A 13,891-nucleotide genomic window follows, 5' to 3' on the forward strand; every position below is an offset into this window, starting at 1 on the left:
GGTCAATCCAACTCTAAGTTTACGCTGCAACACTTTCATCTCATTGTAAAGCACATGATACATTACTATATACGTATAATAATAAGGGTAATAAGAAAACATTGCTATAAAACTTGGTAAAAACTTCATAAAATATGTATGTTTTGTGTAAATAAAAACAGCCATTGTTATTTTATAAGTTAATCCCGTGACTGTTACAATAAAAGGAATAATACTGTTTAAATTTTCTCGAAAATCTCTGGAGTGGTCGTTGAGCTCCAACATGTACTTCATGAAATGAATTTCTTTATTTACAACAGATGCCAGAGGCACGACTAATATCAAAATCATTGAAATTAAACGATGGAATAAAATTGAAAAGGAATAAGAATTAATTAATAAGTCATATGTATATAATGCTTCTTTTAGAAAAAGTAACAAAATGCAGTACATTTTCCCAAAATATTGTACTACTTTTGATGGACCCATTTCATAATACAGGCCCAAGCAAAACCGGTATAATAATACGAATTTTATAGAACTAATAACTTTCAACATTTTCGAAATAATATTCAGATATTTTAGAATATCAGTTTCTATTTCGATGTGCTTAACGCGTCTGTAGCGTGACTCGGAAAATATTGATAATCATAATACGTCGAAAGCACTCCAATAATTAGTTATAATATTATTAGTATCCGACGCATATTAAAAATATTATGTTTGTTTCTGTGGCGTAACTAAATAAGTAAAATAAAAATATAGAGACTACCTTTCGAACTTATAATAATTATTAATTTGTGTAAAAGTTCTGGAAATTTATTAAATACCAAGTTATATTATAATTTGCCTGTTTATTTATGATCCTTAACAGATGCAAAAAATCATAAGCTTCCATTTCGACGGTTTGGTTCAAAAGCTGGAACTATTTCCCGTCGTTTCCCCTATTCTCTAACGTTACGATGAGTCATGAGTGATGATGATAATCGAAACCCGTGTTACTATTAAATTTGGCAAGATCGACAGGTTTTGTTGGGTTAGCCCGCAGCCTAGGGACATCCGGTGCAGCGGTTTCTGTCAACCACACTGTCCGGTATCTGGAGACTTGAACCCGGGGATTACTACTTTAAAAGTTCGCTCTGAGAATCTGACCCGCCAGCTAGCGAAAAATTATGTTGTGCGATTGTCCGAGATCCGTTAGCTGTATGCAGAAGAGACCATGGCCCTTGCCGCTTTGTAATTAACCCTTAACCAGGCTATGGGTTGAGGTCCCCCACATCGATTTTAGTATGTTTTTCCCAGGTTTTGGTAAATTATTTACCGCAATCTGTCAAAAACACAAAAATAGAAATATTATCTATGGTCACATAACAAAATTTGCTTGAATCGAAACGCAAATGTCACTTTTACGGCCATTTTTTTCTTTGGTCGTCCGCTCAACTGTTGTTTCTGTGGAAAGTGCGGTGAATTTTAATCGTAATGGCGGATCGGAGAAAGGTAAGTCGTACAATTTTTTTATATGCTGTAGAATTTGAGTTTTTCTAGTGATATGTGCATAAATTATACGTAAGCACTTGAAAAATATCATGATATAACTAAATGAAAAATGTGGGGAACCATATAACCTTAGCCTGTGAAGGAGGTGCACATTGTGTGGAATTATATGCCCATTGCCTGGTGAATTATAATCTTTATTTTGTGCTAACTTTTTGCCGCGGGTTTTCTTTTTTATATATCACTCTACAAATTATGAGGAAATTAGGTTTTGTTTTATCGAAATATAACTTGTGGGTAGTGATAAACGTGTTTTGTCATCATCGATTTGTCAGTCAGCATTTACCTACTTTAGTGTATTTTTGTTATACAGGTATTAAAAAGACATGAAATTGAAAATGCGCTTCATGAGATGTTTTCGTCGGAGGACGAAAGTGACGAACATGACAATGATTATACTGATTATGTCCCAAAATCACTGAACGCAAGGTTAAACGATATTCAAGGTATGTCTAATCGACAGTTATTACTATTAGACGGCGATGCACGTCAGTCTTACGAAGAATCACCTAACGAGGAAGTTTCACCTTGTTTTGCACTGTCTGTACCATCGCCTGACTTTCCTGAAGTGCTTGCACCCGCTGTTGATGAAGAAATAGCACCTTATGTTCCATTGTCTGCACCATTGCCTGACTTTCATACTCACCCTGAAATGTTTGCACCTGCTGTTGATGAAGAAATATCCCCTTGTGTTCCAATGTTTGCACCATTGCCTGACTTACCTACTCACCCTGAAATGCTTGCTCCTGCTGTTAACGAAGAAATGGCACCTTGCATTACAATGCCCGGACCATCTTCTGGCTTACCAGCTAATATTCCAACTTATGCTGAATTGCAGGCACGGGATAGAACATGGACAACAGATGTTGAAAATTTTGACGAGTTAAATTTCGGCAAGGAAATTGAACCTACTAAATCATATAGCTATCAAAGTCTTCCCATTGAATATTTTAGTAACTTGTTCCCTGATGAGATTTTTGAAATGATCGTCGAATACACAAATAAATACGCGAAGTTGAAACAAAGTAAATTCTGGAGCGACACCCACGTAGACGAAATAAAAGCATTCCTAGCTATAATCATTTTAATGGGAATAAATCCTCAGTCAGATATAGAGCTGTATTGGAGTGCAGATCCTTTTTATAATAACATAGAGATTAGTGGCACAATGACCTGCAAGAGATTCAAAAAAATTTTAGAAAATTTACATGTTTGCGACATTACAGCTCACCTGCCCCGGGATCACAAAGACCACGACAAATTGCAAAAAGTAAGACCATTACTAGATTATCTCAACAGGACTTATCAAGAAAATGCCACCAACTCGGAATCTCAATCAGTGGATGAAAGTATGATTAAATTTAAAGGGCGTGATAGTAAGAAGCAGTACATGCCAGCCAAACCCATCAAAAGAGGTTTTAAGGCATGGTGTCGTTGTGATTCTAAAACTGGTTATCTATATCAGTGTGATATTTATACAGGCAAAGACCAAACACTCAATGAGGAAGGATTAGGTTACAGAGTTGTAATGAAACTTGGAGGAAATTTACCACGAAACACACATTTGGTTTTCGACAACTTTTTCTCCTCCTTGGCTCTCATGGAAGCTCTTCATCATAGAGGTATTTTAGCAACAGGGACAGTGCGAATGAATCGCAAAGGCCTTCCTAAAGAGCTGTGTCCACCAAAACCTAAAACACCTGAAGAACGAAGACTGGCTAAAGAGAATAAATTGGATCCGGGCGAATTCACATACCGTTTCTGTCACCCTTGTGCTGTGATCAAATGGCATGACACTAAAGAAGTTTTTGTCCTTACAACTGCAGTTAACCCAACCAAAGTGGAAGTGATCCAGAGAACTCAAAAGAACGGGCAAAAGAAAGACATGTATTGTCCCTCTGCAATCGCAGATATACAAGGAGTATGGGAGGTGTGGACCACTATCGAAGCTCGTATTCTATTGGCCGTAGGTCAAAAAAATCCTGGTTTCGGATATTTTGGTTCTTGTTTGAGAGTGGCATTATAAACGCCTACATTTTATACAAATACAAAAATCCAAATCGTAACAACATACACCGTGATTTCAGATTACGCTTAGCTAGAAGTTTGAAATCGGCACATATCTCAAACATAAAACAAAATCCGGTGGTATACAAAAACAAAAAAGGAGGTGTTTTTGGGGTACCAGACGAAATAAGATTGGCGCAAAAAGGAAGTCATTTTTTATCATTGTCTACGTACAAACGATGCAGGTTTTGTAGCACCAGAAAACAGGATAAGCGGTCAAAATACGAATGCGAAATTTGTAAAGTAACATTGTGTGTTACCCCCTGCATGAAACTGTACCACCAAAGTCAAAATGTAGCAGATGAATAAAACCTTTTTTGTCAATTCTCAATATTTTTTTATTACTGAAATAAAGAATTACCCCCTTATTCATAGACGTTTTTTATCTAACGATCGAGTAAAGCTGTGATAACAAGTCTGTTTCTCAGTGCTGATGGCATGGCAGTCTTCTCATTGAGTAGACATAGTTTTTTTATTTATTAGACCGCATTGTAAACGACTTTATATAAGAACATGAAAATGACAAACATACTTGTTTATATATATAAATATAAAAGTTACGTCTAGACAGGCAATGGGATTATGTATTCCCACATGCGTTTTTTTCAATTTTCAGCTAAATTTCTAAATATAATCGATAAAATCGCATACTACAGGTTACTACTCATATAAATCTACAAAAAGATCACTATTACTGCAGTATTTGTACGAGGCCTGGTAAAGGGTTAAACAGCTAGCTATTACTGGGACCTTTCAAAACCACTTTTTAAAAAAGTCATTTTTTTATTTTTGTGAATACAGAGAACTTCGAAGGCAACCGCCACATGGAGTACTAGAATACAGACTGATGGGCCTGAGGTCCCAGCAGATATATATGCCTTTTACAAATGCTCAGCTACAGCATTAGGGCTGTCACAGCCAGAGCCTCTACTAATAGGGATATAACAGAGCGTATTCCTTCTGATAATGTGATCAGTGGCAGACTCTATGTTAACTTTTCTTGGTCACTCTGGAATTTCTACCAATGTAATACTCTTACTCGTGCTCTTACTTCCTCTTCACGGACAGATATGACATTGTAGGAGCAGAACTAATAAGAAGACTAATAAAGTAAGGAGTACCTACGTTACTTCAACAGTTCACCTCTAATTTATCGAATATTACAGCATAAAAAACAAGGTAATGGAAACTGTATCTAATACCTACATCTAAAGATGCAATATCAGTTTAAAATATAGTCTAATTCTTATGGGGGTTAGCTTTACTTATTTTACATAATAATATGATTTACTTTCTTATATTAAATAATTTCACCTTCAATACCATTAAAACGTAATTACATTTTTTTCAATAAGCAATATTCGTTGTATTAATTATGGAAACAATTTATTCAATGCAATGTTATGTTATTTTAAGGTTTTAGTATTTAACGAATGACGTCGTATTTTATAGCGTTGCTAGCATCTGCTTGCGGTTCTATCCGCCTATATTTTTTCTCAGCCTTTTACTAGAATTAAATCCTTACTAGCAATTATTCAGAGAATAATATAGCCTGTTAGTTAATCTAGCATTTTATATATACTTATGTCTTCTAACATTCATGCAATCTCCTGAGCGGTTTATGCATCTATCCCTAATAAACGTCCTGACATTTTCACAAACCTCCACATTTATAATATTTATTAGATATGATAATAACTCTAATGTCTACTGATAGGATTAGTAGACATTAGAGTGCTCTCATTTAACATTATTCGGACTTACATTGCAGACCTATCATTCCCACCGATATATATTAAAACATCTTGCAATAGTATTAGGAAAATGCTAAAGTTCTTTGCTTCTATAAAGTTCATGTTGTTGTGTAGATTTTTCTGTGGTTTGTACTACGAAATGAGCTCGTCGAGAGTGGTGCAGTTATTGGGACAACTATACTGTGTATCGATGCTATTTATGAGAGTTACATTGCTTATATCTCTATTACCATTTATGAATTTAATACCGTTGTATTTGTTTATTTTTATTCTAATTGTGCTGTCAGTAACTGTTTCCGTAGCATCTTTATTAAGTAAAGACATTTACTTTATGGAATACTTATCGGACTTAGAAGGTCATGCTGCAAATGTAACACAAAAGACACTGACTAGCTTTATACCGTTTATCATAACATTGACAATTATATTTGGTAATGTTTTAATTTCCCATACGTTCAGCATAAATATGGTTATAAAGCCGACCATTATAATACCTGTATCAATGTTTACTTTTTACGCTTATTTTTACCCCGTAATAGTAATGCTTCATATACATTACAATGAGATTAAAGAATTGCAGCACAAACTTAGAGTTAATTTGAACGAAGATCTAATAGAAGATGAGAAAATTAATGCCATACCTTCGTTCCTCAATGAATATCGATTTCTATGTCAAACGTTGGACAAACCTGGCAAAACGATTAAGATGGTGGTATGTAAAATTAAAATAAAATTTATGATAAAGGATTTCACAGATCAAATAGAATGATGTCTAATGCACTTATAAATAAATAGGTTGCAATCGTTTGAAATCATTCGGAAGTGGTAACTAAAAAAATAACGGAAATGAAACGCGCGTGAACAGGTGTGTCGTCACGTAAATAATCATAATAAGTAATGCTATATTTTTAACATGAATAACGATTTCAACTAATTTTAATGCTGTTTTTGCAGATTTGTTTCTTTTTAGTGTTTTTAACGGCTATGTATAAAATGTACAAAATCAAACATTGTTATCTAACCTATTATGTTGTTTTATGATTGTTTTCAACATGTATAACTTTAAAAGTTCAACATGTATTCTTGAATTTGTGACGTTAGCCTATGGTCAAATGCAAACTGATTTCTTAAAACTGTCGCATAATAAGCTAATAACAATACAGGATATTAATTAAGCAGTGCTGTTGTACAAAGTACAATATATATTATAGCTTTTATAATAAATTATTTTTGTGTTTTTAGTTTTCCGTGGGGGTCTTGTCACAAAGTGCGAGGATGCTTTGTACAATTTATTATTATTTATCTGAAGAACTCGGGATCGTAAGTGAAAACTACATGTTTTTGTATTTTCAATATATGTGTGATGTAAAACAGATTTTCTTCCATACTAGTACAGTTTGCCTAACCTATTACACAGGGATAGCAAACCAATGGTACGCGTGCCAGTGATGGTGACAAAATAATATTGGCAATGAAATAATGTGTCAAACGTTGTATGTGTATCTTTCTTTAGGTTTCATTTCGCATAACATCTGGCGCAGTGAATTCATTTTACCGAGATCTGTAAAAAAGAAACAAAAAAAAGTTGAGTCATAAAAAAGTCCTTAAAAAGGGCCACTCGGATATATAAAACAGATCCTGGATAGCATGTTAAAGGCTATATTTTTTATCTAAATAATGGCACATTGACCTTTTAAGGTTCCCCATCTCTGACTTAAAATTGTGACTGATCCAAAAGTCTTTGATTGCCAACTAAAACCCAAAGTGTAGTTCCTGAAAGTCAATTTTTTTTAGACAAGGAACGATTTCGCGCGCTGAGTATTAGCCTTCCTGTATAAATCTCAGAACAGAAATTCAGCTACATTCTGGACAATCACGTTTATTATGAAGTCTTTTTTAACATGTTCATTTATGTTAATTTTCTTGTTTTAAGGAGGTACGTTTCCTTTTAAATGGATTTTTTGACGTTATTATGAGTATTGGCATAACCTTCATGCCTGTAATGTTACTGGAGATGTCAATGCATATTACTAATGATATCCAACGAATGTTATCAAGACACCTCCTTCAATACAAAGGTAAATCAAATATAATATTATATTTAGGTGACTGCATCTTGGCGGAATTTGGTGAAGTACTGCTCATTGCAATTGTTAAGAATTTATTTGGATATTAATTAATCTAAACCATATCTAAACTGTTTACCATTACAGGTCCTAGACTACGTGAAGCAATTTACGACTCCCTCGATTACATTGAAATTCATGGCATGAAGGTCACGCTATGGGCTCACTTCCCTATGGATTTAAGTTTTTTCTTCAGCTTTGTTTCACTCGTAACCGCCTACGCCATCGCTGTGTTGCAATTTAAATATTAGTGATATTAATAAAACCATAAATTATATAATGCTTTTAACAGTGGAAGCTAAGCTAAATAATATAATATGTAGGTTTATACATTAGTATTATGATATGTGTGTTATGCACTGGTAATAATTAAATAAACCTTTTAACGTTGCCTTTTTATGTGTTTTATTGGTTACTTTAGAAACAGAATATTTTTAAAACGATCCTAGAATATTGCATTTTTAGTTTTGTGTTGATGAAAAAAACATTCTTAGGTATTTGAAGTCCTCACGAAAGCTGTTCTAGTTCATTTATTGTTTTTTTACCCTATACTTATATTTGTGCCCTTGGGATTTGAACCTGCGGACATTCCCCTCGACAGTCCGTTCCACAACCAACTAGGCTATCGCCGCTTTTAAATATATTTTTTTAATTAATTTATTCATAATCGAATTATAGGTAAATTTTAAAAAACACAATAGAGCTATCTGTCGTATTAAATATTTTTTTTATCTATATTACTCATCGGAAGTAGGTAGCGTTAAATATAGGAAACAAAATATGTTTTCGAGGTACCTATATGATTTGTAATTAATAAAAAATAGATAAGCATAAATCGATATATATATATTATACATGTGGTATACGTCCATGTAATTATATACCGAAATGAATACTCATAGTAATTATCACCGAATAGTTAGAGGCTCATTGAATATCAACGTCCAATTAGAAAGGCGTCGCTTGATGAAGCCTACGCTCCGATCTACTCACGTCCATGTCCGAAACCCCAAAAGCTTTCAACTTGAGCTGGCAAATCGCTTTGATTGCCTAAAAGAAAACCTTGCAGTGGACGAGCTAAACAGCGGTTTGGTAGAAGCTGTCCATACGGTGGGATCTAAGTATTTTAGACCTCGCCGTAGAGATAGACCACAAAGACTCTCGATCCACACTCTTGACCTCATGGCCGAACGTCGATCTATGGCGCTGCAGTCTTCCGATGACGCCGAAGCATATCGGCGGCTCAATAAACGGATCTGGAAGTCCTTGCGACACGATGTCCCTGCTCACAATAGTGTGAGCATTAAAGAGACAATTGAGCGGAACGGAGGCTCCAAAATGTTTGCAAGAGACTTGTCTATTCTAGTCTATTGGGCAAAGCCAGTTGTATAGGCTGAAGACGGACGGCGGCCGCATGGTATCGACGAGGGCAGAGGTATTACGGGAGATCGAGAGGTTCTATGGACAGCTTTACACCTCGGTTGCCAAACCTACTGTTAGCTCGGCTGAAGACCCGAGAGCCGAGTTCATCCGACACTTTAGCGATGATATCCCGGACATCAGCTTGTGTGAGATTGAGATGGTCCTGAAGTAATTTAAGAACAACAAGGCGCCGGGTGAGGACGGAATCACTTTAGAGCTTCTGAAAGCGGGCGGATCGCCGATACTGAAAGTCCTTCAGACGCTCTTCAATTCCGTTCTCCTCGAGGGTTCAACGCCAGAGGCATGGCGCAGGAGCGTGGTGGTACTGTTCTTCAAAAAAGGTAATAACACTTTGCTGAAGAACTACATGCCCATCTCGCTCCTGAAACATCTCCATAAGATGTTTTCGAGGGTCATCACAAATCGTCTCGAAAGCAGGTTTGATGACTTCCAGCCTCCCGAACAAGCCGGTTTCCGAAAAGGCTTTAGTACCATAGACCACATTCATACGCTTCGGCAAGTTATACAAAAAACCGAGGAGTATAACTTGCCGCTTTGCTTAGCGTTTGTGGACTATGAGAAAGCCTTTGATTCGATCGAGACCTGGGCTGTGCTCCAATCTCTTCAGCGGTGCCACATGGACTATCGGTACATAGAAGTGTCGAGGTGTATATACAATAACGCTACAATGTCGGTACGATTACAAGATCAGAGCACGAAGGCTATTCCTCTACAGAGAGGCGTGAGACAGGGAGATGCTATATCTCCGAAACTGTTCACTGCCGCGCTGGAAAACGCCTTCAAACTCTTGCAGTGGAAAGGATTCGGCATCAACATTAACGGCGAGTATATCACTCACCATCGATTTGCCGACGATATTGTAGTCTTGGCAGAATCGCTGGAAGACCTTAGCACTATGCTCGAAGACGTTAATCGAGTCTCCCAACAGGTGGGTCTTAAAATGAACATGGACAAAACGAAGATCATGTCGAATGTCCATGTTGTGCCCACCCCCATCGGAGTTGGGGGCTCGACTCTCGAAGTTGTAGACGAATATGTCTATTTAGGACAAGTGGTCCGGCTAGGCAGGTCCAACTTCGAGAGAGAGGTCAATCATCGAATCCAACTCGGTTGGGCAGCGTTCGGGAAACCTCGCAACGTCTTCTCATCCAAAATACCTCAGTGCCTTAAATCGAAAGTCTTCAAAGCCTATAAAGTTCATGTTGTTGTGTCGATTTTTCTTGGGCCTGTATTACAAAATGAGCTCGTCGAGAGCGGTGCCCTTCTTCGTACGAATGTACTGTGTATCGATACTATTTGTTAACGTAACATTGATCGCATCTCATTTTACTGTTTGTTGATACAATACCAGTTTATGTCCATCATTGGACTACCATAATAATATTAATATCGGTTTTCGTATCGTCCTTAATAAATAAAGAAATTTACTTCATGAAATACTTGTCAGAATTGGAAGATTATGCCGAAAACATACTATAGAAGAAATTATCCAGCGTTATATCTTTTACTATACTAGCGGAAATAACATCTTCTAAAGTTATAATTTACTATAAATTAAAAAAAATATGAAATTCCTTTGCTATTTAGAAAAGTTACAGCAATCCTTACTTGATATGGATATTTTTATCCCGTAATAATAATGTTTCATTTGTTTTACAATAAGATGAAAGTGTTGCAGCGTGCACTTAGAATTGGTTTAAATGAAGACGCAACAGAAGATGACAAAAATTAATGCCATACATCGGTTCCTGGATGAATACCGGTTTTTATTAGAAACATTAGACAAAACCAAAAAAATAATTAACTGTATAGTATGTTATGTTTTAGATTAATAATTTACTAGCGTCGTCTATAAGCCTGTGTGTATGGTCTTAGATCTACCTGAGCCAATATCATGCTGTATCATGTCATCGTAGGTATTTGACTATATTTGGTTTTGAGATTTTTTTAACATATAACAGCAATTAGTACAAAAATGAAGTCCATGTGTGAAAACTGAATTAAAATTCAATGAGAAGTGAGGCAGTAATTCAAATTTCAAAAATTGCTTTTTGCAGGACTTGGCATGGAGTGGGGATATCGTTTCATCTCTTATTTTCGCACGCATCGTAATACCCGCTAACATGGCCTGACATGTCATGATACGGCTTATAACTTGTAGATTTTTCACCAGATTTCAATGATTTCCTCTATTTTAGAATTTATACGACGTAAATATTTTATAAAAGTTATTTTATCTTATTTTAATACTGGGAGATGAAAATATTTGTAGCGGTTCGACGCGAGGCATTTTGGTTAAAATATTAGTTGATATTTTTAACGTTGAAAACCACATTTATTTTTAAAAATATTTAGAGATATTGTTGTATCGAAGGTATACCTGTGTGTCTGGGTTAAACCTAATTAATGACTTAAAGAATTTTGTTTTAGTAAAAATTCTAAGGGAAAGTTGATCTGAGAACATTACGATTTAATATATAATTATTAACACTATTCAGCGTTGACAGAGTGCCATTGCAGTCTTTCCTCCTTATTTATACACTTCTTTTATCTAAAGATGAAGTAAAACTATGATGACAAGTCTGTTTCTCAGCGCTGAAGCCGTTGTGATTGGCTAATATTGTTTTAATTTCTAGCTTACGTCACCTTACTAGTTCTGTAATCTGTAAGCATTTAATTCTAAAGCTAAATGCCAACTAGTGACTGGCAGTTCTGGCTATGTACCGCACAAGTAGTTCATAGGATTTCACACATAATAGTACGAGATCCGGCTGCAGAATTAGTGCACTCATCGAGTATATGTTAAAAACTACATTCTTACACATATTTATGCTTAGAAGAATATATATCTACTAGGTTGCCTATTAAAACTTGGCCGCTAATATTTTTAATTAAATTATTGTCAATTGATTTTTCGGAAAACATTTCATTCATTTGTTTTTCAAATAAAATATCGTCCACTTCATGACGATACACATAAAGACTCTGAAAAACCACGGTTGCCGTTGCGCACTTGGCCGCACCTCTTCGCAGCCAGGTGTAAGCAGGTATGACTATGATACATTTACTCGTTCATAATGTATATTTATTAGCTATACATCAAATTAAAGCTGATTTTTTATGCCTGGCGTGGTACCCTCGTGAATGACGGAATTGAATAGTTTTTGGAGAGCCTCTAATATTGGCTGTCCGCCCGCTTTTAGAAGCTCTGCTGTTATTCCGTCATCACCCGGAGCCTTGTTGTTTTTCAGCTGCCCGAGAGCCATACTAATCTCGCACAGGTCGATGTCCGGGATGTCTTCGGTATAGTGTCGGATTAGTGGGGCTCTTGGATCTGTGGCCGCACTGCAAACAGGTCGTCGTGTTGACGTGTATAACTGTCCGTAGAACTTCTCTACCTCACCCATGAGCTCCGGTCGGGAAGATATAATCCTGCCGTCCTCGGTCTTCAGTTTGGTCAGCAGGCTTTGCCCAATGGACAGATCCCTGGCGAACACCTTAGAGCCCCTGTTCCGCTCGAATAGCCTCTTCAACACATTTAGTGTTGAATTGGCGTATATCACGTTTCAGGGACTTACAGATCTGTCGATTGAGCCTCCGGCAGACTGTCACGTCACCAGAAGACTGCAGGACCATCTTGCGTCTTTCTACCATGAGCTGTAGGGTGGGATCTGAGATCTTTTGAGTTCTTTTTGGACGCTGGGTCTTAAAGAACTTAGACCCAGTCGTCTGGACAGTTTTCACGAGCCTGTTGCTATACTCATCCACATCTACGCACTCACCTAAGCACTCGAAGCGGTTCCGGAGTTCGAGCTGAAAGCTCTCGGGGTTTTTGATATGGGCAGATGCTGGTCGGAGCATGGACTTCATCAGTCGAGACCTCTCAAGCGATACGTTAAGATTCAATGTGCCTCTTACCATTCGGTGATCACTCCCGGTTTTCACCGCATTGATCACAGAGACATCATTGAATATACGCCGTTTGGTCGACATGATGAAGTCAATCTCATTTCTGGTAGCACCCTTGGGACTCAGCCAGGTCCACTTGCGCTGACTACGCTTTTGAAGAAGGAGTTCATCATAAAGAGTCCCTCCCTCTCCATGTAGTCGGCCAGCAGCTGACCCCGCGCGTTCCGTTGCCCATACCCAAATATCCCCATTTTCAGCTCGTTGCCGCTACGTGTGCCCAGTTTCGCGTTGAAGTCCCCCATAACAACGGTGAAGTAGGTCTGGGAGCTATGTATAGCCCGAGATATATCCTCGTACATAGCCTCCACCTCATCATCGGAGTGTGCCGAGGTCGGGGCGTAGACCTGAATAACCTTCAGCGAATACCGTTTGGTGATTCTGAGTATCAGGTACGCCACCCTTGCCGACACACTCTCGATCTTCACAACGTTGTTTACGAGGGACTTGTGGATGATAAACCCGACACCACCTTGGGACTGCTGGTCGCCCTCCCGGAAATAGAACAGGTTACCTGACTTGAGGATTATCGAGTCCTCCCCCTGCCTTCGGACTTCAGATAATCCTATAACGTCCCACCGTAACCTGCTCACTTCTTCCTCCAGTTCGACTAACTTCTCGTCGGTCCGCAGTGTGCGCGTGTTATATGTTGCCAGGGCCAGTTTTCGTCGGTTGTGGTAGCCTGGTCTCTGCCGGGGATTTCTTAGCACCCCTTGCCCCGCCGTTACCATGACCGCTACCGTAGCCAGGAATAGCGGGGCCGCCGGGGACTAGGGGCCGGTTTTTATGTGGCCTTACCATAGGGGGGGGGTTTTGCCGTAATCGCCACGCTTGGCAGGCGGGTTGGCGATCGCAGTGGCGGAAGTCTCATCACAAGACGCTGCTGCCCGTCTTGTGTCTTGTCACTTCCTTCCGCCGTGTTGGAATGGTTTTACCGCCATTAGTCGGTGGACTACTTGCACTAGTGGTAGTGAGCACCACTAGTGGGCGGTGGGGGTCGTC

At 37.9% G+C, this 13,891-nt stretch overlaps 1 protein-coding gene and 1 pseudogene across 1 annotated transcript; one reads left to right on the forward strand and one right to left on the reverse strand.

The window, feature by feature from the left end:
- The first annotated feature begins 1,724 nt into the window (after nt 1–1,724).
- LOC119190442 (piggyBac transposable element-derived protein 4-like) lies at nt 1,725–3,559 on the forward strand. Its single transcript, XM_037442405.1, has one exon. It carries the CDS (start codon nt 1,886–1,888, stop codon nt 3,557–3,559), a length of 1,674 nt encoding a protein of 557 aa, XP_037298302.1. The 5' UTR covers nt 1,725–1,885.
- An 8,862-nt stretch (nt 3,560–12,421) lies between these two features.
- LOC119190443 lies at nt 12,422–13,584 on the reverse strand (annotated as a pseudogene).
- Nucleotides 13,585–13,891: the final 307 nt, after the last annotated feature.

Source organism: Manduca sexta, chromosome 24 (assembly GCF_014839805.1).
Source record: "Manduca sexta isolate Smith_Timp_Sample1 chromosome 24, JHU_Msex_v1.0, whole genome shotgun sequence".
Lineage (NCBI taxonomy): Eukaryota > Metazoa > Arthropoda > Insecta > Lepidoptera > Sphingidae > Manduca > Manduca sexta.